Raw genomic sequence first — 24,311 nt, 5'->3', positions numbered from 1 at the left:
GCAAGTCTCTGGTACCTGGTGATTTCCCTTAGCTCAAACATGCTTTCTGGCCTGAGCCATTCTTTCCAGAGAGACTGTGATATTAGTGAGATGAGATGAGAAAATTGGTTTTGGAGGAAAACACTGTGATGTCCAAACTCTAAGTAATCTGCATTTTCAGGGGTCTGGATGAACAAGTTTGAATAACAAATCTAGACAACAGCTACTCATTAAAATTCATGGTTTTCCACCTCCCCTTCCTACCCAATGCCCCACCTACAAGCTCAGAAACTACAGAGGCGCTCAAACAATCCTCTCTCCTCCATCAACCTTCGCTTCCTTAAACAGTGCCCCTGTTTGCCTCCGTTCTAGGAGGCTCGATGCCAGAAAGACCAGACATGGGCCCCATGTGGGAGCAAAATCCCTTGGGAAGCCGCAGGGGGCTCTCGGCGGAAGTGTCCATCTTCCAATGAATTGAGAGCTGAGTGTTTGGTGCTGCACGGTTACCAAAGGGCCAGTTCTTTCCTGGTTTTAAACTTCTTCCTTGGCATAAACATAAAACACCAGAAATAACTCTGGAAAGTAGGGGGATCAGAGGGTAGGTAAAGTGAGTGCGGGTATGGGGGAGGGGTGCCCCAAGGCTCAATGAGCTGCAGATTTGTCCTCCTCACAAGACTACAGTTTCACTCTGAGCATCATTAATCAGTTCAAGAACCATAACCACAGCCATGTGAAGCCACCCTACAATAATCAAGGGGAGGAGTCAGTCCCACATCAGGAGGGGGTGGGGGGAGTTCAAAGCTACAAAAGGGCTGTCAACATGGATAGAGGCTGAAGCATCACAGGCGGGTATGGTTCTCCAGAGCACACTGCCCCACCCCACCCCCCACACTCCCGCATTCACACCCCATGGTTGCCACGGCAGCGGTGTACACCCTGAAGACAGTCCCAAAACTGTACAGGAAAAGTTAAACAGGTGTTGAACTCTTCTGCTGATTCTCAGATGTGCTACGCACAGTAGCCCAGTCTGAGAGCTTTAGGCTGACAACCTGAACTCCTGGGTCCTGTTGCCAGATCCACTAAAAGATCATTGGAGATCTAACATTGTGTGTATCCCCCCCCCCCCCCCCAATTTCAACTAAAGCTTCCTCGGAGCTGCATGCCTCAAGGGAATAGCTCATTTCACTGCTAGGGCTTTGCTGATTGTTTTGTGCCTCCAAAGGCCTACAAGGTACCTGAGGTCAGAGAGCACACCCCTCTCACCTGTGTCTCTGATGGCACCTAATTCACTGCTGCCACACAGAGCGATAATAGTTGTTAAGAGTAACCACCCTATGGCTAAACTTCTCTCAGTGTCTCTTCCCATTTATCACAGGCACCCACCTCCCTCACTACTCCCATTTTCTTTGGTAACCTAAGCTGATGCAGAGATTTCAAACTTCAGGTCATTAGGCCACTTCCTAAGAGGGGAAGCCCAGCAGATGGTTCTTTGCCTTGGAGCCAATCTGATGCATGCCATCCTTACCCAGATAGCCATCGCCCCTACACACTGTCAGGGAATGTGTCTCTGTCCCCATGTCCTCCTCTTTTTCAGATGGTGTCACATGGGTGATCCAAATCAGCGTCTACAGGTCAGAGCGAGGGAATAGGACATAAAAGAGGGAGGAACTGGGAGCAGGGAGGCAAGTGGAAAAGTAACTATACATCCACGACTTCACCCAAGAATGGGAATTGTTTGGGCCTCTCAATTCACCCACAGACTTCAGAAACCAAGATTTTACCCCCAAACAAGCATGGAAATCAGTTTGAAAGAAGAAGAAAATAATCAAACGTTTTTTTAAAAAGAGTCTCTGCTTTGAAAATTGAAATTCTGAATTTTTTCCTTTCTTTTCAGCAAAAATGGGCTAATTGGTTCCATCACGCACCATCCATCTGGCCATAACAGCAAAGCTTTCTTCATTAGGATCACGTCTATAGCCCTTCCTCTCTGCTCTAGACCCAGGGAGAGACAGACCCAAACTCTCGTCCTATTACTCCCAGAAGGGGGGCCGAGAAGAAGGAGAAAGCATGGAGGACATTTTTCTTTCCTCGGCCCACAGACAGAAGCAGTGCCTCAACCCAAACAAAGCATACTTCACTGAGGACCACTTCATTGATCCCTAAGTCCCATCAAATCACCAGGTACTTCATACCATTGCTGTTCGAATGGTAATCCCCAAAGGAAGACTTGTGCTTCCTCGCTGCCTGGCCCTGACCACAGTTCAGCACAGCCTGACCCAGCCAGGCCCAGCAACATCGGTCCTCTGCATCCATAGGCCCTCTCCATCCATAGGCCCTCTGCACCCATAGGCCCTCTGCACCCATAGGTCCTCTGCACCCATAGGTCCTCTGCACCCAGGCACAGAGCAGGGTGGGCTCAGGCCCAGCACTGGTACCTGCAAACACACACTCACAACACAAACCTGAGCCCCAGCATTTAGCTTCCAAGACATCTCTGGTTTCCCAGACACAAGGGCTCAATCAAAGCACAGTTTATGGGTTGCCTCCCAGAGAGAGTCTCATTAAATCTGCAAGTGACACTGGGTGACAGGGACTACAGCTCTATTCCCTCCAGGCCAAACTGAAAGGAAACTTTGCTCCGTTGGGACCGGTACTTAGAGGAACGGTGCTGAACTCCTGAAAACCCATTTGGTTTTGATCCCCCCAGAACAGGGCCCAGTCCACCCGGCATTCTGCTTTCATCCCTGCACTCCAGCCGGACATAAATCTAAACCAGAGCCCCCAGACGGTGCATTTAACAGAGACTATATTTACCCATCACCAAATTGTCTTGACATGTGCTTAATGACTTAAATGCCTTTAATCCCAAGCCTTTTCTTCTAACAAAATATAAACCAGTTCAGCTGGATGAATGATAAACCAGATGTTTACAGCACACAACACGGTCTGGCTTCGGTCAAAATAATTAAGACATCGTCTCCTGTGTGGGGAGAGGAGATGCCCAAAGCATACATTTGTGTAAATGCTCTGACACCAAAATGTCTATGAAAATGTAGCTCCATCAATCTGTAGTTTTTCTGTCCATGAAAAGGCAACAAGAACTCCCACATGCAGGAGCAGGAAAGGTGTCTGTCCTCTTCTGACATGACCAAGGAGGTTTGCATTTCTTTCCATGGTAAGTGCACTTGAAAGGCATTCCGTGATGGGGTAAACTCCCAGGGTCCTGACTGCTGACCCTACGTCATGATGAAGAAGGCATCATGGGTCTGGGCCAAGTGTGTGATCCCTCACATGCTACCACCATTATGCAGAACCCAAAGTCACTAATATATTTAGTCTCTGAACATCATGTGTACATTAGTCCATAAGCCCTCACTTCCAGGGGTAAATAAGAGAGAAATTCCCCGTCTAAGCCTTTACAAATAGTCTCTCTATTAATAGTCCCATGCGGAATTTTCCTGATTTGCGTGTGTCATTTGTTCCTGTTGGGACCCTAACTGATTCTCTGAAGTGGCCCTCAGCATATCCTTTCTATTATTTGCTTTCTTTTCATGTATCTCTCTTGCTAGACAGCCATGTGGCTTATTTCCTCTTCTCAAATATTACCTCAAAAGTAAGTCCCATATAGGCAAGGATTGGTATTTGTTGTGGCTGTTGGATTCACTACTCTATTCCCTAGTTCTAGAATGTGAATGACACATAGTAGGTGCTCAATAAATATTTATTGAATGAATAGATGAAACATTGGGAAGATCTCAGCTTCCAACTCTCTGAGAAACCTTCCCCAATAACTTCATCCATTTATTAACTGATTAAAGAACAATGAAGAAAAGGCAAAATAAAAAACAAGTTCAATTATGGCTCTGAATCTCTAACCTTGGGCATCCCATTATTTCTCTGTTGTGAAATTAGTTAACATCTGTTGAACTTTGCATGGTAATTTAAAGGATCAAATGAGATAATAAGTGTGAAAGTGCCTTGAAAAGCATACAATACACTTGCAAGGGGTCCTTATTATTTGGTTACAGTAATACCATATTTGTACAGAGATCTCTTATCTGGTTATCTCAGTCCTCATGACAGAGAACCCAGAAGAAAAAGCATCTAGATTTCATAAAACCTATTCCTAATATTATATACCTTTAACCACAGTAGAATCCTCCAGACCTTCCCTTCATGCAGTTTCACTCTCTCTTTATCCCAAATTCTTACAAGCTTGTTTTTCTATCTCCCAAACAACAAAATAAAACTGATATAGAAAACCTCAAGGAGGGAGGTTACCAGAGTCAAAAATTCAAGAAATCAGAGAGTGTGGGGCAAACAACTTTAGTAACAGTTTGATGATGCTTGAGGAAATATTTTTAAAAATAAATAAATAAACTTATGTTTTTAGTGATGATCCTGAATCATCCAGAAAAGGTCATATGTGCATTTACATACAGAATATATGTTGATCTATATAAGAAAGCAGAGAATAGCATGAGAGATTTTAGAAAAATGTCTACACAGAAAGATGTTGCTGAGGACATCAAGTGCTACTAATCATGTTCCCCTTTCACTTTGGCTCAATGTCAAATTTGCAGCCCAAATGCGGAAACAAGAGGGCCTTATGGTTTGAATGGTTGTATTCTATTTTTCTCTCTGAGTTCTGACATTCTATTTTAATTTGTGCTTTTCCTGGTTCTTATTTTTTAATTTATTATTTATATTCTGCCGTTTTATTGTTTTTCTTGTAAGCCACTTCAGAAATTTTATGGAACAAGACAGGAATATAAATAATTCAATACATACAACTTGTATATAGCTCATTGCTTTGCAAAAGTAGGCATTCAAAACAATGTATTTTCTACACTGAAAAAGTTCATAATACTAAATAAATGGGAGTATTTCTGATTTATCTTTAGTATATTTTCCACCTTCTAATTCTAATCTTTATTATCTTTCCCATCCTTTAATTTCCACTGTAATTGGGTACAATGGGAAGGGGAATACAGCTTTGTAAGTTACCCACAAAAGTAATGACCATATAAAAGTTAATTTCAAGGGTGAAGGATCAATAAAAATACCTTGGGAAACAGTTCCAAGCACTGTCCTATTCTCCCTTTTTCCTTCTTTTTATGAAGCAACAGTTGTCTGGCGGAATCTAAGTCAAGTCTATGCCCTTTGTGCTTCTCTATACAACCAGAGAGAAGGGCAACAAAATCGAAATTTACCCCATGGCTCAAAGGTCCATGTTATCATGACATTCACAGTGTTATCATATTTCTCATTCTTCCTGATCTTCTCGGTCAGATGGTTTAGATTGGCCAAAGAGCTTAGAAAGGACTTGGTTTTCCTAGGCAGAAGTCAAACAACTTGAAAATTGGCCTTCAGGGTTCTCCTCTCCTGGGAAGCAGAGACGTTCAGTCATATGTCCCTTGTTACAAAGCTAGTAAATCATCAGCAGCTACTGTGGAAATGCCAGACTTTGCTTTTTGTGGGGTGTGAGGTTGGAGATAGGGCTCAAGTGTATGAATTTGGGGGGAAAATAAAAATCACGTCCATAACTATATGTACCTACTAAGAAGTTTGCATTGTATCTAAGGGAAATATGGATCTATCTTACCATTTCAAGCAGGTCAGTAAATCATCAGATTTGCATTTTTAAAAGCTCACACAGGCTACATTATGTAGAATGAGTTAAAAATGGGCAAAACTTGGGATAGAAAGACGGCTTAGTGGTTGGGATAGTAATTCAGGTTAAAAAAATGCAGTTGATGTGAACAAAGATAATGGCTGTGAAGAGAAACCTTTAGCAATTTTAGAGATGTTTGAGAGGTCAACCCAACAGTACTGTGTTATAGCTTCTGGCTTGAGACATTGAGAGAGCGAGTCTATTGAGATTTGGGTCAGATGGATGGGAGCTGTGTTGCTCTCCCAAAGGGAAGTCTCTATGTTCTTTTTGGTTCACATTATGGTTTCAGGGCATCTGCATGAAGATGTTGAGTTTATAGATGGAGAATCTAGATAGAACATAATTCACCACTTAATTTTCATAACATCCATGCTTGAAATACAGGTATCAACAATAGGGTTTAAACATGTATTGTACAGTGAGTTGCTTGTTTAAGCCTTAAATTATATTAAAATGGCACTAAGAGACTTTACAATATCTGTTAGCCTCATGTTTTATCATTTTGTAAATGAAGGGAAACTGAGGCTACGGGACACAATACAGCCTACCACAATCGAACAACTTAGTGGAGACAGAACTCAAACTCACTTCTCCATGTTTCCTTGCCAAGGTACTAGCAGAAGTGTCCTAGGACCTCAGATTCATCAGATGTCAAAAGAAGGTAGGCTATCCTTTCCAATTCTAGAGTCTATAAATTGATGACTAGATAACTGTTGTTTCTGTAGTAACAAACTTCAAAGACTCAACCCAACTCCGCTCCTAGTTCGTAGCATCCCAAAGATGGTGGAAATAGAAGTGGAACAAGGAAATCCAAGTTCTAGACCCAATTCTGACAGTAACTCAGTATTTGACCCTGGACAAGTCACTTATCAGTTATAATTAGAGAAGAGAATTACTGACATGCCTACTTTCTCTCAGGCTATGAAACTGATATTAGATAACTTACATTGATACCTAGACATGTACATGGAAGTTAATTGCTCCCTCCTCTGTGTTCCCTTTGCATTCTGTACATATCTCTGTTATTGTACCTACCAGATTATCTCATAATTATCAGTTTACATGTCTGTCCACATAGCTAAACTAAGAGCCCCTTAAGGGTAGAAATTAGGTCAAATCCATCTTGGCATCTCTCAGTTTCTATATCATCATGTGACACATAGCAGGTGCTCAAGAAATGTTTTATGAATGTCAAAAAAGAAAAAAATTTTTGAAAATTACTCAACAACAACAAAATCCTTAAGATGTTTGACATTGAGACATCACCAAAAAGCTCAGATCCTCAAAAGAAAAAAAATTCAGTGTTAAAAGAAAAGGGTCTCTACTGACCTTACAACACTCTGGAGACCGTCTCCCCAAATAAACTTTAGTTTTTAAGGACTTTCTCATTTATAAAACAAATTAACAGCTTCCTATTTAATTTTTACCAAAAAAATCTTCAAACTTGATATTATTATCCCCACTTTACATAAAAGGAAACTGAGTTGCAGAGAAGTCATCTGTCCAAGGACACACAAAGTGAGGAACTCATCAGCTACTGCTATGAGACTAGCCGGTTCGGCATGCTTAGCTCACTAAACCAAAACGACTAAGCAGAATGTGCAAGGCTGACAGCAAGGTGCACTGGGGCATAAAAGATGATTCAGACACATCTCAAGGACTGTCTTGGGAGTCTAAGCCATGGACGTAGATAATCAAGGAGATGATATTAAGAGAGAGATTGAGTTTGATAGGAGTTCAGACGAGAGGTCATTAAAGGAGAACGTGTGGGACAGTGCTCTTTGTCTGGGGATGGGCAAGGGTGAGACTGGGGGAAGGACATTCAGGCAAAGGCAATGGCATGAGCAAAACAGAGAAGACAGTAGACACATTAACAGGAATAGAAGCAGGAGTGACAAAGAGAGGGAAACGGAGAGAGAGGCAATGGATATAAATGGACATGTTGATCTATTGATTTTAAGGTTCTGGTGGACATCTCAGTGGAGTTACCCATCTGGCAGTTGGAAATGCCGGGCTGGAACGGGTGGGAAAAGCAGGAACTAGAAATGCATGGTGGCAAGTGTATAGAGAGTAAGGAGGCTAAAGGAACATGCAGAAGACAAACATCTACAACATGGGAGAGGGGCGAGGAACCAAAGAAAACGTAGTCCAGAGGCAGCAACAGAACAATAGCAGCTCATTAGATCAGTTGTCCCTTCCTGGATACCAACACTCAGAAGACGGAGGTTCAGTAAAAGAAAGCTGAGAAGGATATAGGAAGCTAAGGAAGATGAACACTAAAAAAAAGGCCATGAAATGTGGGAAGGAAGAAGCCACCTATGCCATCTGAGGGTGCAGTTTTGGTCAAATTGGGGAGGGTATCAGAGGACAAAAGGCAGGTCAAGAAGTGAGGGCAAATTTAAGAACTTTGATAGCGGCCATAAGAAAATACAAAATACTTTCTAGGACTTCCTGACTCCTCTTGTTGTCATTGTAATCAAGGACAAATGGCTGCTCAAACGGAGAGCTTCAGTCCTTTCTATGAAATGGAACTTGGATAATCTACCTCGCTGACTCACGTCCTTGCCTCAGCAGCACCGTGCTCCAAATAACAGCACATAGAAGATTTGATTTTTAAAACTTAGTATTATTTGGAATTTTGTAGCAAGATAAGGACATCAAAGCAAACAGTCATACAGAACAGACTCCTTGAGAGGTTCTGCACTATTCTGGTTCCTTCTTCAATACCGTTCCCTTGTACGGAGGCAGCTTATGAACCTTGCAACAAGCTCTCAAATATTAGCTATTATTGCTGTCATCGCTAGTATTATTCTGCAGCTTCATTGCCTACCTTATTCACTAGACTTGTCTCTAAATGGCTTTGGGCTCTTTTTCAATTCAAAGCTGCCTCAAAAAACAAAGATTTGTCACAACAGAGTATACGCTGAAGGAAGTTCTCTCAAAAACAATTCTGAGTGATGGTAGCACCTCTGGAAAGAGAGTTCAGCCTGCATAGTGATTCCTGTGGAAAGGACATGCACTTATGGATGTCGGCTCACATCTTTACCTCTGCCATCACGTGTATCTTCCACATAATCCATCAGCATCTGGACTGCCTGCCTTACACTGCAAGTTCCCAAACGCTGAGGTTTCTGCTTTAGAAACTAATATCCTCAAGTTTGAAAAACAAACCACAAGGCAAACAGACTCAGCCAGATTCGGTTGACAAGAAAGTCAAACTTAGAAGAGGCACATTCAGACTGACGTGTGGCCTTAGACAAGTCATTCACCCTCTCTGGGAGTCAGTTTCTTCATACATAAAGTGAGGGGGGATGCTGAATAAAGGGCCTCTAAGATGTCTTTCTTCTGGAATGAAGATCTGGGAGAAGTTATATAGCAGTCTGGGGAGCAGCCCCAGCCCCACCAAGAAATGGGGCACCCCCTGCTCCTGGAGGGCAAAGCAGGGTTTCCCAGCCTAAATGAAAGCAGCCTCGTCCCCTCTGTGTGGGGTGTTGGCTTGTTTTGTTCTTTGCTGCCCACCAAGTGAGTTGTTGAAAAGACAGCTGTGGCCCCCTCAGCACCCCGTCAACACTGGGCCCACGGGTGGGGGAAGGTGTCCTTACCCATTGTGTTGTTGGCTCGAGAACAGGCTGTGCGCTTCAGGATCTCGTGCACCTAAAACGGATGACAGCACAACTGTGAGGGCCTTGACCACATGCATCACCACATGTGGGGGGCGGGCGGGGGACCAGGCCGCTGGACCCATTTCCAGGGGGCGGGGGGGGAAACAAGCATGTGCCAGGCTCATGGATGGCATGTCAAACCCACTCAAACTTGAGTGCTTTGAGGAAACAAAGGATCAACCCCCTCACACACACTCCCCCGCTCCACTCCACCCTGAAAAAATTAAGAAAGGAAAGGGCTATAAATTGACTACAGTTACACGAGGTAAGGAAAACCCACCAGGGAGCCCAGACCCACAGCGCCCCCTGGAGGGTTAGGGAGGAGGCGCCTGGGTCAACCCTGGGACCGGAGTCTGCAGGCCCTGGGGAAACCTCAGGGAAAGCCAGGAGGGTGTCCTCTCCACCAGGCCTGATTAGTGCACGCTGGGGAAAGCACAGGACAGGGGAGCAGATGGATCTGGTTCTAGTCCTGGCTCCTAGCAGAGGGGTCCTGAGCAGCTCCCTGGGGGTCCGTTGCCTCCTTTGTAATGGAGCTACGTCACAGAGCTACTTTGAGGAACCATGAAAGCACTTTGTAAACTGGAAAATGGCCACCTACATGTTAGCCATTGGTATTATTATTTCTCTTTTTCTCCTGAGTCCTCATCTTGCCTCCCCAATCAGAATATGTCAGACACTTCCCCAAGGCTCCATGTCTCAGAGCACACCCTGGCACACAGCAGGCTGCCTGCTCCATGCCTACTGCATGCCTAAATGGACCAACAAAGCCCTGGACTATGGGGCTTGCAGGGCACTCTGTCTCTCACATAGGAAGGAGGGGTGCTGAGAGAACTCCCTGCAGAGCAAACGGACACAGGTGGGCCAGCGTAAACCTCCTGGCCAAACATTCCTTCCAATGGGTCCCAAGCTTGTCCCTGGCTATAAAGAGATGCCCAGCAAGGAAATCTACTCTGGGACAAACAGCTAGGCTGCTCAGATGCCCACAAAGATGGGGGCCCAGGGAAGATGTTTACACATGTGGGTGAGGTCCCCAGGGCAGAGTAGACCCCAAGACAAAACTTAAGGCCCTTTCTCCCCTTTCCACAGTGTGGGGTGGAGTGGCAAAAGGGCAGGAGGGGAAGGAAGAAGCTTCCAGAAGAGATGAATGGGAGCTGTGTTACTCCATCATCTTTCACACTTCCATATTCGAGCCACAGACCAAGAGAAGTGGTAAGGAAATAACTTCCAGCAGAATGTTTAATTCACTTTTAATACAGTACAGTCATTTAACAGCAATAATAATTAAGAACAGTATTTATGCGGCATTGTATTATTTTACAAGCACTTAGCAATTATTGGGTAATCTCCACAACACCCTATAACTATCCCACAGACTTGAGACCCAAGCCACAGGGAGATTTAAATGGCTTATAATAACTTCAACCCAAAAAAATGAGAAGTTTATGCTGTTTTCCATAAAAAGATGAAAGAAATCATATGCTCATTTTAATCTAGCCTAAAACACTAGGTTAAGGGACCTGAGGTGTTTTCTTGACCATCCTGCAGAGCGAAGGTCATATTTACAGTGTGCCTTGGACATGGTCATAGCGGCCTCAGATCACCTGTTCCTTCGTATCCTTCTTATCACCCTATTGACTCCAAAGTCCTGCCAGGTATCCAATCTCTATTCCCCCTGCTGTTAAAACTTAACTTCTTTCCTAAGGATTAATGGAAACACACTGCCGTGTTTCCACAGTAGCAGTCTCCTTGGGCTCCTCTTTCTCTCCTTTGTCCATAAATGCTCTCTAGGTGTGTAGAGAATAAACTGATCAGTGAATGAAGACCCTACAGCTCAGACTGGGGCCACGGGCACATAGGCCATATACAGATTTTGATGGGAGTCAATCATCCCACAAATGCAAAAATTTGACTTCAAAAACTTGACTTCTATAGTCAAACAGACTATAGAAGAACAACTACGATCATGAATTCTGACTTTCTATTGAATGGTCCAGTAATTTTATTTTTGGACAAACTGGCTAGCTCTAGAATTACCTGCCATGGAAATGCACAGGACTCCTTTCGGGGTGAAGAAAGAAGCACGACGGCCCAGCAATGAGTCCTCATTTGGACACTAACAATCTGCATGAATTTTTTTTTTCAATTCATTGCTTCTCAGAGTCTCAGTTTCCTCAACTGTAAAGCAAGGGTGTCACCTGACTAGCTAAAAGTTCCCACAAGCTCTGTGATTCCAAGAAGAGTCTAAATGGACAACTCTAGAGAGAAGACACTCCTCTGAACACTGAGTGAGGGCAGTTGTTCGCTATTTCTTTTGCTACTGGGATTAGAAAGCTCCTGGACATGCCTCTCAGTTGCTAGGCAACTCCAAGGAAATGAGGATGGGAGGTAGCAGGGCGGACAAGAGGATGCCCTGCCAAACTGGGTACTTGGTCTTTCCCCACCCCTTCCTGGGCCCGCCACATCAGGTTACGCATCTGATTAACTTGTTTACTTACAATGCGGCTACGGGTGGCATTATCAAAGAAAGTGTCCTTATCCTGGATGTTGTACCTGGAGACACCAAGAAAGCAGAAGGTCAACCCATTGCAGTACCCTTGTTCTGAGATCACTGTCACCCAGGCCCAGAGCAAATGTTTAGAAAGCAACATAGCAAGATGTGTACAACACACACACTCACACACGTTCACAATGTTTATACTCTGTTTGACCCAGTAATTCTGAAAATCTATCATAGAAATGTATTCAACAGAGGAAACAAGTTCCATAAGTAAAAATATTATCACAACGTTACTTATAATAAAGTTATAGAGATCAGATGCAATTCCAAAATCTATATGATAGTTTATCATGCAGCCATTGAAAATTACAATTATGAAAACTTTATAAATACAAAATTTTTAGACGATGATAGAAAAATATTATACCATGATCAGTTTTAAAACTGAAAGTATGCACAAAGGATTCCTGTGCATGGACCAAAACAATAAAAACACAACAACAACAAATGAATATAGTTTCAGGATGTTGGGATTATAACTGTTTGTTTTTCAAAATTTCATTTAATGTTGGCACCATGTCATACCAATTAGATACCAAACTCCTAATTATGCAAGGCCTATGTCTGTTCTAAACTTCAAATATGGACCTTTCACTGAGAAAACACAAAACAAAACAAAATAAAAACAACACTGTGCAGAGCTAACAGTGCTTAGGGCAATGTGCTAGAGGACACACAGAGCCAGGAAACATGCTCCCCGCCTCCTGCCACCCCCATACACACCGGAGCCCATTCACTGGGGTATGTGTGTTTCCAAATAACTAATACAGCGTAGAACGTGATAATATGTAGACCATTGCTATAAGAACTCAGAGAATAGAGAGCATATTTTGGTTGAAAAGAACAGAGGATTCTTCAAGAAAAAGGTGTTTAGGAACTGGACTTGAAAGATTACAGAAGCTGAATCAATGGCGATGTGTGGGAATAGCAATTCATATGCTAGCACTGACATGAAGGAAAGCCTATGGAAGGGAAACACAGGGTGCAAAAAGAACATCAGGCCAAGAGGTCAACATGCCGGTTCCAGTTCAGCCACTTAAGTCTGTGTGACCTTGGACACAGCCTGGACCTTGGTTTCTTCTCTATAATAAAGAGATAGTTGCATCTGGACAGCCACTTCACAAGGCGGGTATGATATTGTGATTTGTCATAAATATGTATTTTTGCCTTTGTCTACTGTTCTGGCTCACAGCTCCCAAAACCCTTGGAATTTCCTGAGTGATAAGAGCAATGGGAGTATCTTTTGTTGCAATATTTGGTCTCTTGTCCTCAGTTCCTGAAATCACTTCTGAGCCATAAAGGTGAAATGGATGTCTTGTTATTCATAACAAGCCCCTTTCCAACACACCTGGGTTTGTTATGACTTTTGGAAATCCCCTAAACATTGGGGTGGGGGACTGGTTGACAGGGGAACCAACCATGAATAGAGGGTTGGAACTTTCAGTCCCAGCCCCTGATTCCCAGGAGGGGAGAGGGGCGGGAGGTTCAACTAATCAATTATCAATGATTTCATCCACCATGCCTACATAAGGAAGCCTCCATAAAATCACAAAAGGAGGGGTTTCAGAGAGCTTCCACGTCAGGGAACCAGAATTCTCCTACATGTCACATGTCAGGCCCCAACTCCACAAGGACAAAAGTTCCTTTGTTTGGGACCTTGCCCTCTGCATGTCTTCATCTGACTGTTGATTTGCATCCTTTAATATTCTTTGCAATAAACCAGTAATCTAGTGAATAAACTGGTTTCCTGAGTTCTACCATGTTTCCCTGAAAATAAGACCTAGCCGAACAATCAGCTCTAACGCATTTTTTGGAGCAAACATTAATATAAGACCCAGTCTTATTTTACTATAATATAAGACTGGATCTCATAATATAATGTAATGTAATGTAATATAATGTGACGTAATGTAATGTAATATAATATAATATAATACCGGGTCTTATATTAATTTTTGTTCCAAAAAATGCATTAGACCTGATTGTCCGGCTAGGTCTTATTTTCAGGGAAACATGGTATGAGCCACTCTAGCAAATTAATTGAACCCAAGGAGAGGTCATGGGAACCCTCTGATTTATAGCCACTAGGTCAGCAGCACAGGTAACAATCTGGACTTGCAACTGGCATCTGAAGTGGAGGACAGTCTTGTGACACTGATCCTTCAATCTGGGAAATTTAATGCTATTTCCAGGTAGTGTCAGAATTGAGTTGAATGATAGATCACCTAGCTGGTGTGGGAGAATTTCTTGGTGGTGTGGGAAAACCCAGACACATATTGGAATTGGTGACTAAAATTGGTACCAGCATCATTAGGGGAGTAAGCACTCAATGAGGGAATATATGAGGTAGGATCAAAAAATATGGTGAATGCTTACGTTAAAAAAAATTATTACAGTAAAAGACATATTGCATTAATCCCCTGCAAAATACTCCCCCTCACTTCGAATGCACTTATCCCATCATTCTTGCCACTTTCTGAAGAAGTTCTAGAAGTCCTCTTTCGTGTCTTTAATTAAGCTGTCATGGTTGTCTCAAGGTCCTGAATTGATTCACAACATTTACCTTTCATGGTCATTTTGACTTTGGGGAAGAGCCAGAAGTCACACGGTGCCAGATCCAGTAAACAAGGTGGAAGAGGACTCACTGTACTGTGTTTATTTGACAGAAATTGCCGTACCAGAAGTGATGTGGGAGCCTTTCCATTGTGATCACAAAATACACTGAATGTTGCTGCCAAGTTCCATCCAGTGAAAAGGCGGCGATCTTCAACACAGGAAGTGGCACATTGAACCTTAGTAACAGTGCGTGACAAGTTTCAGTGCAGCCAGTTGGGTGTGAGCTATGGTTGAGAGAAGGTGTGTTTTAAAGTGTGCCATAAATCCTCCTCCATCATGAAAATGCTCCGTGACACACATTGCTTCTGGTATACAGCAAAGCGAAATAAGTCAGACAGAAAAAGCAGAGAACCATATGATTTCACTGATATGTGGTATATAAACCAAAAACAACAAAAGAACAAGACAAACAAATGAGAAACAAAAACTTATAGACACAGACAATAGTTTAGTGGTTACCAGAGGGCAAGGGGGGTGGGGGGTGGGAGATGAGGGTAAGGGGGATCAAATATATGGTGATGGAAGGAGAACTGACTCTGGGTGGTGAACACACAATGGGATTTATAGATGATGTAATACAGAATTGTGCACCTGAAATCTATGTAATTTTACTAACGATTGTCACCCCAATAAACTTAAAAAAAAAAAAAAATTAAGGTGTATCCTCATCCAACTTATTCACTGGATCTAGCACCACGTGACTTCTGGCTCTTCCCCAAAATCAAAATGTTTCAAACATCGAGAAAGCCACGGCAGCGCAACTAAAGACACTCATGAAAGAGGATTTCTAGAACTGCTTCAGAAAGTGGCAAGGATGATGGGATAAGTGTGTTTGAAATGAGGGGGACTATTTTGAGGGGGATCAATGGCAATGTGTCTTTTACTGTAAATTTTTTTTTTATTTAAACATTCACCATAGTGTTTAATCACACCTCCTATGCAAAAGCAACAGCATATACTTGTGTATAGAATTATCTAACATGGCGGAAATGGGTAGGAGATAATATCCAATGAACAGCAGAAAGTCAGCTCCATGAATGCCATCTCCTCAAAAGAGAAAGATCCTTATATCTTTTCTACCTTTCTGTGCTCCTTTTTTTTCCTCTCTTGCTTGATTTTCTTATCACTCTGGATAGTCCTTTATTTTCTCATTAGCTCTTAAACAGAATAAATGCTTGGCTGCTGCAGCGCCCACTTCCCGACCATGACTCTCCTATCCAACAGTTTCACAAATGGCCGTCCCTGTGAGGAGCTCTTATTCCCTCTTCCAGGGTGGGGTGTAGGGAAGGAGTCTCCTCAAAGTCAACAAGTGCATGTAGGCAGTTGAAAGTACAGAAATCCAGAAGCTTTATCCACCTTCTCTCTGGTTTATCACAGTATGTTGAAACCCTATTAGACTGGAACTGGGCAGAATGGTTTCACCACAGAAGGTAGACAGGTATCTGAGTCCCAATGTTTATGGCTGTCTGCTCCCTGAGCCTCCATGCATCATGCAAAATGACTGAAATGGCAGATTTCCCCATAAGCTATATCACGGGGTGATAGTCAGTAGCTATTTGTGATAATCTCACCTAGGGAAGAAGACACAGGAAATAGTTCATCGTGCATGCACGTTTCCTCCCCTACCTCCTAAGCATGGGACACTCACTTTATGAGCTGAGTGGTATTTGGTTTTCCTTCCCATCCTCCCTCACGTCCATACCCTCACAACTCTAATACTCACAGATACATTTTCTCCCTGGAGAATGGGTAGGAGAGGTTTTTCATCCTGTTGTTACTGTGCTCTGGAACCCTGGGCTTCAGGGGCGAGCTCAGCTTCTGCAGAATCTCGTTGAACTTCTTCGTAATGGAGCCTTCTGATCTGATCTCGTACATCTGCGAAAAACAGGCAGAACCATAGCTCTGCAAGGAGGCCACACCCAACATTCAGACAAGTGTGACTTCACAACCAAAGCTGCACCAGGTCCAGGTCGTCTGGAGGGGACCACTCTGGGGAGAGGAGGAGCCTGGGAGAAACAAGAAATAGGGTCCTTCCTTTTCCCCATTGCTTTCACCAGGACATGAGCTCTGGGCCCCTCGATGTGAATGGAGGTGACCAGTGTAAAGAAATGAGTGAGGAGTCCAAACTTTCTAAACGATTTTGTTATATCATCTTAAGGGAAACAGAAGACCTACTATGTGACAGTCACCATACTAAGCGCTTTATACATATTTGCTCCAATGCTCACAGCAACCCAGCTAGATAGACAATATTAGTCTCATATTATGAGAAAATTAAGGCTTAGAAAGGTGAGATGAGCCAGCAAAGGTCACACAGATAGTTACTGGGTGACAGCTTAGATGTAACTCATGTCAACCTAATCCAAAGTCTATACTCCACAACTACATCATGTAGCATCACTTTCTTTGTGTGTTCCTCTTAGGAACTATCTTATAAATGAGTCTGCTTTCAAAATACTAAACATCTAATGAGTATCTGCCTTGAGTAAGGCATAGAGCTAGTACCAAGATAATCATTGATATTTATAGTACATAAAACTTTATACGAGTATAAGCACAGAGTACTTTCACATACATTATAGTTTTTGGTCTTTCTAACTCACAGATGTAGTCACTGAGACACAGGGGTTGTACTTCTCATAGCAAAGCTGTGACGGATTAATGATGACCAGTAATTTTTTACACAAATTCTTTCAAAAGGTGGCATTTCTGTTTCCACCCTCTTAAATCTGGGTGGGCTCTGTGGCAGATTGACCAGTACAGTGGAAGTGACACTATGCCAGTTCCATCCTTAGAGAAGATAGGCAGCTCCCGCTTTGGTCTCTTGCAGCCCTGAGCCACCTGTAAGAAGTCTGCAGAGAGGTGCTAAAAGGATGCAGAAAGGGAAAAGCCTAGATTGAGACCAGTCTTCCAGCTGTACTGCCTAGCTTCAGGCATGTGAGGGAAGCCTTCTTGGACCCGCCTGTCCAGCTCAACCCCAAGCTAAATCCCACCAAGTGACCTCAGTCATAAGGTATGTGACCACATGGAGCAGAAGAATCACCCAACGCAGCTCTGCTTAAGTTCCTGACCCAAAACTCCTAAGACAGAATAAAATGACTGTTTTAAGTTACTACGTTTGGGCTAATTTGTCATACTGTGATAGATAATCAGAACAAGAGCCATCATCCAGATTTTCTGACTTAAAAGCCAGTTTCTTCACTATCACGATATCCTCGAGTTGCTTAAATGTAGACAGGCAGTAAAACATGTATGAAAAACTTCTAAGATAGACAGAGATAAAAGCCCCAAAAGACATACAAAGTGCTTTGAGGGTTCAAAGAAAGGAGACAGCACATCCAGTTGAGGAATCAGAAAAATGTGTCATAGAGGGCGTAGTGTTTCTATTGGACTGTAACAGAAAGAAAACTTTCCTTTGCTATCATTTCATTCTTTAATAAAATAATGATGTTAAGGGGAGGGAAAGAACCTCCCCAATCTAACAACCAAAACATAACCACAGTTTATTTCTTCTAATAAATTTTTCTATGCATTTTGATTTAATTTCAGTTACAAAATTGAGACAGTTCTAGTAAACAAACAAACCAAAACCACAGAAGTATATTAACTAAATGTTAACAGTTTCTTTTCACTTCCAACCCAATCCCATCCTCCTCTCCAGAGGAAATTTCTATTAACAATTTGAGTATGTTTTATCCCAACTCTTTCCGAAGTACATGTATAACTGAATCCCTTCCTAAACTGTGATTATATTTCACATATGGTTCCACAATTTGCTTTTCTTCACTTAACAATCTATCTATCTATCTATCTATATCTATATCTATATCTATATCTATCTATATCTATATCTATATCTATCTATACCTATCTATAGATAGATAGATAGATAGATAGATAGATAGATAGATAGATAGATAGATATCTGTAGAGCTACCTAATGAATGCAAAATATTACACAGTAGACGTGAATCCTAATTTGTTTTGTCATTTCACTAGTGATGGGCATTTATTTTATTTTCTACACATGCTTTATCCTATTTGATCATACTTCTATTAACATTACCTTATAAATACTTCTAATGAATAAGATCTGAACAGATACAGGCAAAGACATTCCAGACAAACAAAAAAGTATAGAAGTTTGAGGCAGGTTTAAGAAGGATTAAATGGCCTGGTTTGTTTGGAGTACGGGGTTCTGATGGGGACACAGTGACAGTCATGGCAGAAAGGCAAGATGAGATCAGTGCATGGAGATTGTGCTGCACAAGGTAATGGGAAGTCAGTGAAGGGTTTGAACAATGACACAACCAGAGCTGTGAATCGAGAAGATAATCGAGTGGGGTTGTGTAAGAAGAATGAGCCAGCTCTCTGAAACAAGAGGGTTGTGTATTTCTAGGAGCACATACCATTTAGTAAGCAGGACCGATGTGCCTGGCTCTTGATGTACATTAGCACTAATCTGAAACACACTGCAAAGCCAAGCATCTCAGTCAAGATCACACAGATAGTGTAGATCAGATAATAAATGCTGCAGCATCTGAACCGCCTGGCAAAGCCTATGTCCACTGCTTTATCCTCCAGCTTCATTAGCTACAACACAGTTATCGTGGGTAAAAAGCAATGTGCCATTTACAGTGTTGCCTCTGCCAAATCTCTCCTTCACACACATTAGTCACTGCAATGCAGAGTCCACCCCTCGGGCATCTTTGGGCCTGGAGGGACCGGGTCAGGTAGATGATATTGTCCCAGCACACGTCTCACGGGTCATTTAGGGCAGGGTCTTATCAGGCCTGGACCCTGCACTGAGATTGCAGTGTACTAATCATACCCATAACCGTGTGTCTTTAAATGGCATGTGCATGGAAATTAAAGTTTCAGAGCGGGAGGAACGCTGATGGACTCTACCTTCCAGATGCCTTGGAATGACAGACTTGGACCAACCAAGGGTATTTCTCCATTTGTCCACTTCTCTCCATTTCCACTTCTGGTTTCCTATTCTAACGAGCCTTCACCTACAGCAATAAATGGTCACCCTACATCTTCTCTTGCTTATAGTTGCCAGATCTAACAAATAAAAATATAAGATGTCCAGTTAAATTTGAATTGCAGATAAACAATAAATATTTTTTCAGTATAAGTATGTCCCATGCAATATTTGGACATACTTAAAAATTATACAAGAACAACAATAATTTTTAGGATTAATATGTCCCATGAAATATTTGGGACATATTTATACTAAAAAAGTATTCACTGTTTATCCGAAATTTGACGGTAACTAGGCATCCTGTGTTTTATCTGGCAACCCTACTCTGGTCCACTTCTAATTCAGTCTCCATATTGGATCCACAGTGATGTTTCTGAAGCAAAAATTTAATCATGTCACCTCCTTAGGAAAAAGCCTTCAACAATTATCCATCACTCTTCTGATAAAGACCAACATTTTTAACACAGCTCATGGGACTCTCTGGAAGCCTCCCCGTGGTCCTGGCCCCACAGCCCCTTCCTCACTGCACCCAGCAGCTGGCCCGCTTGCAGTCTTTCCAGTAGCTGAGCACTCTACACGCTTCCTCTCCTCCCTCCCTCTTCACCTCTTCCTGTTCATACCTGAGGTCTCACTCAGTTGTCACTTGTAGGGGAAATCTTTCCCCAACTTCCTGACAGATTCAAGTCCCTCTTTTACAGTATTTCATGGGTCCAAATTCCTCTCCTTCATAGCACTTGTCACAGTTGTAATTTTACATTTATTTGAGTGATATTTAAGTAACGTCCAACTGCTCCACCAAACCATAACATCCATGAAGGATGGAGATTCCTATTCTTAAATGAGTGAATGAATGAATGATAAATGTCTGGGACACCAGCATGAATGACAGCAGTTGCTACCACTGGGGGAGCCCAGGTTGGGGATAGAACAGCCATTAGGTAACAGATCTTGGTAGAAATAAACCAGGCTGGAAAAAAAGCCAAAAGCCTAAAGCTTCTGGCTGGCTGAAAGGCTTCCCCAGTGCAAAGGCGCACAGGAGCCCAGCCCTGGCAGAGGTTAGGAATGTATTCAGTTGGTACAGATTAATAACCCAGCAATTATCTGAAGGCCTTGTTCTGGCAGAAGGTTAGCTGAGAACCTCCAAGCCGTTCTTGACTCTCATCTTGGAAGTGGATCTGGTAGAGCTCATTTAGAGAAACAGGCATAAATTGTGACTGTTTCTTGATGGGGGATGGAGGGGTGTTACAAATCCCTGAGAGTAATATTGTCTGCTTCCAGGAAAAATGTAGGTGTAGAAGGCCAGCATCCCACCAGAAACCTCCAGGTAACATCCACTCCACAGCCCTGACCAAGACCCAGCACAAAAGAAAATGCCCAGGCTGAAACACCACAGCCGACTTATGCTGGAGAGAGATTTCCCAGACTCGGGGACTTTTGCAGGATGGAGCCAGACACATACCCACAATAAGACACAATGGGTGGACCCATGGCACAATACCATGGCCAGTAGGCTTGGAGGACAAAGGACCTGCTTTCTATCTCCATGCCTTTTCATGTGTTGCATCTATTCCCCGAACTTCTCCCCTCCGTTTTCACCTGGATTACTCCTCCTTCTCCTTCATCACGAGGCTCAAGTATCAACTTTTCCAGGAAACCTTCCTTGGCCACTCACTTCCTGTCATGCTTCCTTAGTACACAGTGAACAAATACCTGTGTCATAAAATGTGTCATGTTCTTCTCTTATTCTTGGTTCATTTATCTGTCTCCCCAACAGACTGTAAATTTCTATAGAGCAGGGACCATATCCCGTGTGCCTGGCACACAGCAGGAACACAATAATGTCTGTTGATGAATGACCTGGGTCCTGGTCCTTGCTGACACAAACTAGCTGTGTGACTTTGAGCAAGTCACTCCCCCTCTCAGGTTCTTCATCTCTTGAAAGAACTGAGGAATTTCCACTTCCCATATTTCCCACTGTGATGGAGTAACAGGGACCACATTTACCCCACCTGAAACAACCAAAGCATTTAGGAAGAAAGGAAGGAAGAAAGGAAGGAAGGAAGGAAGGAAGGAAGGAAGGAAGGAAGGAAGGAAGGAAGGAAGGGAGGGAGGGAGGGGAAGGAAGGAAAGAAAGGAAGGAAGGAAGGAAGGAAGGAAGGAAGGAAGGAAGGAAGGAAGGAAGGAAGGAAGGAAGGGAGGGAGGGAGGGGAAGGAAGGAAAGAAAGAAAGAAAGGAAGGAAGGAAGGAAGGAAGGAAGGAAGGAAGGAAGGAAGGAAGAAAGAATGGTTGTTGTGGTCTGAATGTTTGTGTCGTCCTCCCCAAATTTATATCTTGAAATTCTAATCCCCAATGTGATGCTATTAGGAGATGACTAGGTCATGAGGGGGGAGCCCTCGTGAATGGGATTAGTGCTTTTATAAAAGAGACCCCACAGAAGGACTCCCCCTAGCCCCTTCCGCCATGGGAGGACACAGTAGAAGGCATCAGCTAGGAACCAGGAAGCAGCCCCTCACCTGACCATGCTGGACCTTGGTCTCAGACAATTTCTATTGTTTATAAGCCACCAGACCTGTTCTATTTTGTTATAGCAGCCCGAACACAATAGGACAACAGTTTTCAAGCTACTGGACATCAGACAAGGAGTTTCTGAGAGACAGGAAACAAACAAGGTAAGTCTATGATTGCTCCAGCTCCCCACCTTGAGAGAGGCTCTACGCCCCAATGCAGGAAGGGGAAATAGGCAAAAGCCAGCAAATTTCCTGAGCTGTGGAGACAGAACTTTAAGTCTGGGGAGACCAGGGTAACTGGAGTTCACAGGACAGATACCCAAGAGAAAACTTCACAAAGAACACCAGAGATCTGCAAAAAGTCCCTCTTGGGTGTCAGGAAACTACCCAAGACTGAAAGGATTGGGAATAGCACCTATTGCCACCAGCCAGAATGGAAAATTTCATCATTGCCAGAGCGCTGGATAGAGTGTTCAGGTCAACTCAGTAGTGGGGGTAATTAGTCCAAGATTTAGCACTGCTCCTGACCCACCTAACAAACCATAACAGAGAGGAGTGGATTCAATGGCTTGTATTGTCCAAGTCTAATACTCTACGGCTTTAAACATGTAATGAAGAAGACACATTCATTCACAGCATGGATATTTCTAGGCACTTCCTGGATGCCAGACACTGAGCTTGGTGCTGGAGAAGTACAAAGATGATGGGGCACCTTCCATATAGAGAATGCTCTGCAATGCACCACGCCCTTCCTTCCACAGGCACTATTTCAGGAGGCCACAAAAACTCTGCAAGGTGTGCCTGTCAAGTAGCGTTAACATTGCTATTTTACAGATGAGAAAACTGAGACTCAGAGGGCAGGGAGTCGCCCGAGTCCATGGTGAAACCAGGCCTGCAACCCAGGTTTCCCAATTCCCTTATCCAGGCTCTTTCCTTAAACTTCTGATTCTTGGAAGGGCCCCATGACCCCCCGAGAAAGCAGCAGGCTGAAGCTCCCCTCCAGCCCCCACCAATCCCGGCAGCCTGGGCTCTTCCCTTGTGTTCAGCAGGATCCAGGAAAGCCACCCGATCCTCTTTATTATTATTAATACAATCAGCAGCGGCATCATTATTACTGTTATTCTTGGACATCAGAGAATTAGGAACATCCTCAGAAACGGTAAGACACATGTTAGCCAGCTGTTCCCCATCATGCCCTCCCTGGGTACATGATACGCCTTTCATGTGCTTAAAATCATAAATAATTTTTAAAGTATGTTGCTCTTATTTTGTATTCCAGGGCTCAAATGTGGTTCTCATAAAGGCTCGCTTTGGCCTCATTGTCACAGCTATGAGATTTACTGAGATGCCTTCTCTTCTTACTTCTTTTTTCCCCTTGTCTCACTCTGCCTCTCCCCTCCAGAGGGGCACAGCAGTGTGGTCTGAGGGCTGGTTTGTTTGCTTCCTACATTGGAATCATGTTCCTTTCTGGGTTGCAGGGAGCCAAAGCTATAGTGATGTCTGTCATGGACACATACCTGTTACTAGCCCCCTTTTACAGAGAAAGAAACTGAGGCACAGCTTCCTAACGTGCCCAATGTCAGATAAACAATTAGCAATCCAATGACCCCAGAGATCAAGGGAGATGGGCAACACTATGAGATATAAACAATATCATCTTGATTACCCATGAGTCACTTCCCTACAGTGACCAGGAGGGTCTCTCCCTGCAACTGGCAGGAAAAAATCACCAGGAAGAACACAGACGAAGCATAAAGATGGAGAGTGAACCCAGCTGTGGACATGTGTGCCGCTAACACCCCACAGCCCACCAGACATGAATTCAGATTAGCTGTCTCTTTTAATTTATTTGTGCTTTCCTCTGCTCCTCCAGTCACTGGGTAGCTGAGGGTCGACGGTTATTCTTTACAGTATCGTGCTCATTTTGAGAGGCAGAGCTGAGCTAAAGTTTATCATCACACCCACCTACACACCTTTAACGTCAAAAGGCTCAGACACAGAGAGGTGCACAGAGTGGATGGCCGCACCGCAAGGTGAAAGCCCATGTATGAAAGAAGTTATGAGGAACAGAAGCTAAAGATGCCGCAGCGTTTGTTTATCCACTGCTCTCATCCCCCGTTGGTGCCTGGGAGGGCAGAGGGCGGGACAAGCGCACATACTCACTCCTGCGTGAAACTGGACCTGAGAAGTTCCACGCATAAGCGCCTTGACCCTTGCGAATGACTGCTAAGCCATTCACCAATCAAAATGCACACAGCACTAAGAGCTGCTGAGATCAGCTGCATCCTAGAGCCCAAAGGCAGGCTCTGATTGCACAGCAAGAAGC

General features: G+C 43.4%; 1 protein-coding gene across 2 annotated transcripts in view; it reads right to left on the bottom strand.

Moving 5' to 3' along the window:
- Positions 1-24,311, bottom strand: part of ANO2 (anoctamin 2) — a 309,976-nt gene that overhangs the window by 193,265 nt on the left and 92,400 nt on the right. For both annotated transcript variants that reach the window (XM_074326158.1, XM_074326157.1), the window contains exons 5-7: positions 16,212-16,363; positions 11,811-11,865; positions 9,256-9,307 (exon numbers count right to left, since the gene is read on the bottom strand). In XM_074326158.1, coding sequence (XP_074182259.1) covers positions 9,256-9,307; positions 11,811-11,865; positions 16,212-16,363 — 259 coding nt within the window. The remainder of the gene's footprint in view (positions 1-9,255; positions 9,308-11,810; positions 11,866-16,211; positions 16,364-24,311) is intronic.

This window comes from Rhinolophus sinicus, linkage group LG02, assembly GCF_036562045.2.
Source record: "Rhinolophus sinicus isolate RSC01 linkage group LG02, ASM3656204v1, whole genome shotgun sequence".
Lineage (NCBI taxonomy): Eukaryota > Metazoa > Chordata > Mammalia > Chiroptera > Rhinolophidae > Rhinolophus > Rhinolophus sinicus.
Note: the sequence above shows the minus strand (reverse complement) of the source record. Positions and strands in the feature narration are given on the sequence as shown.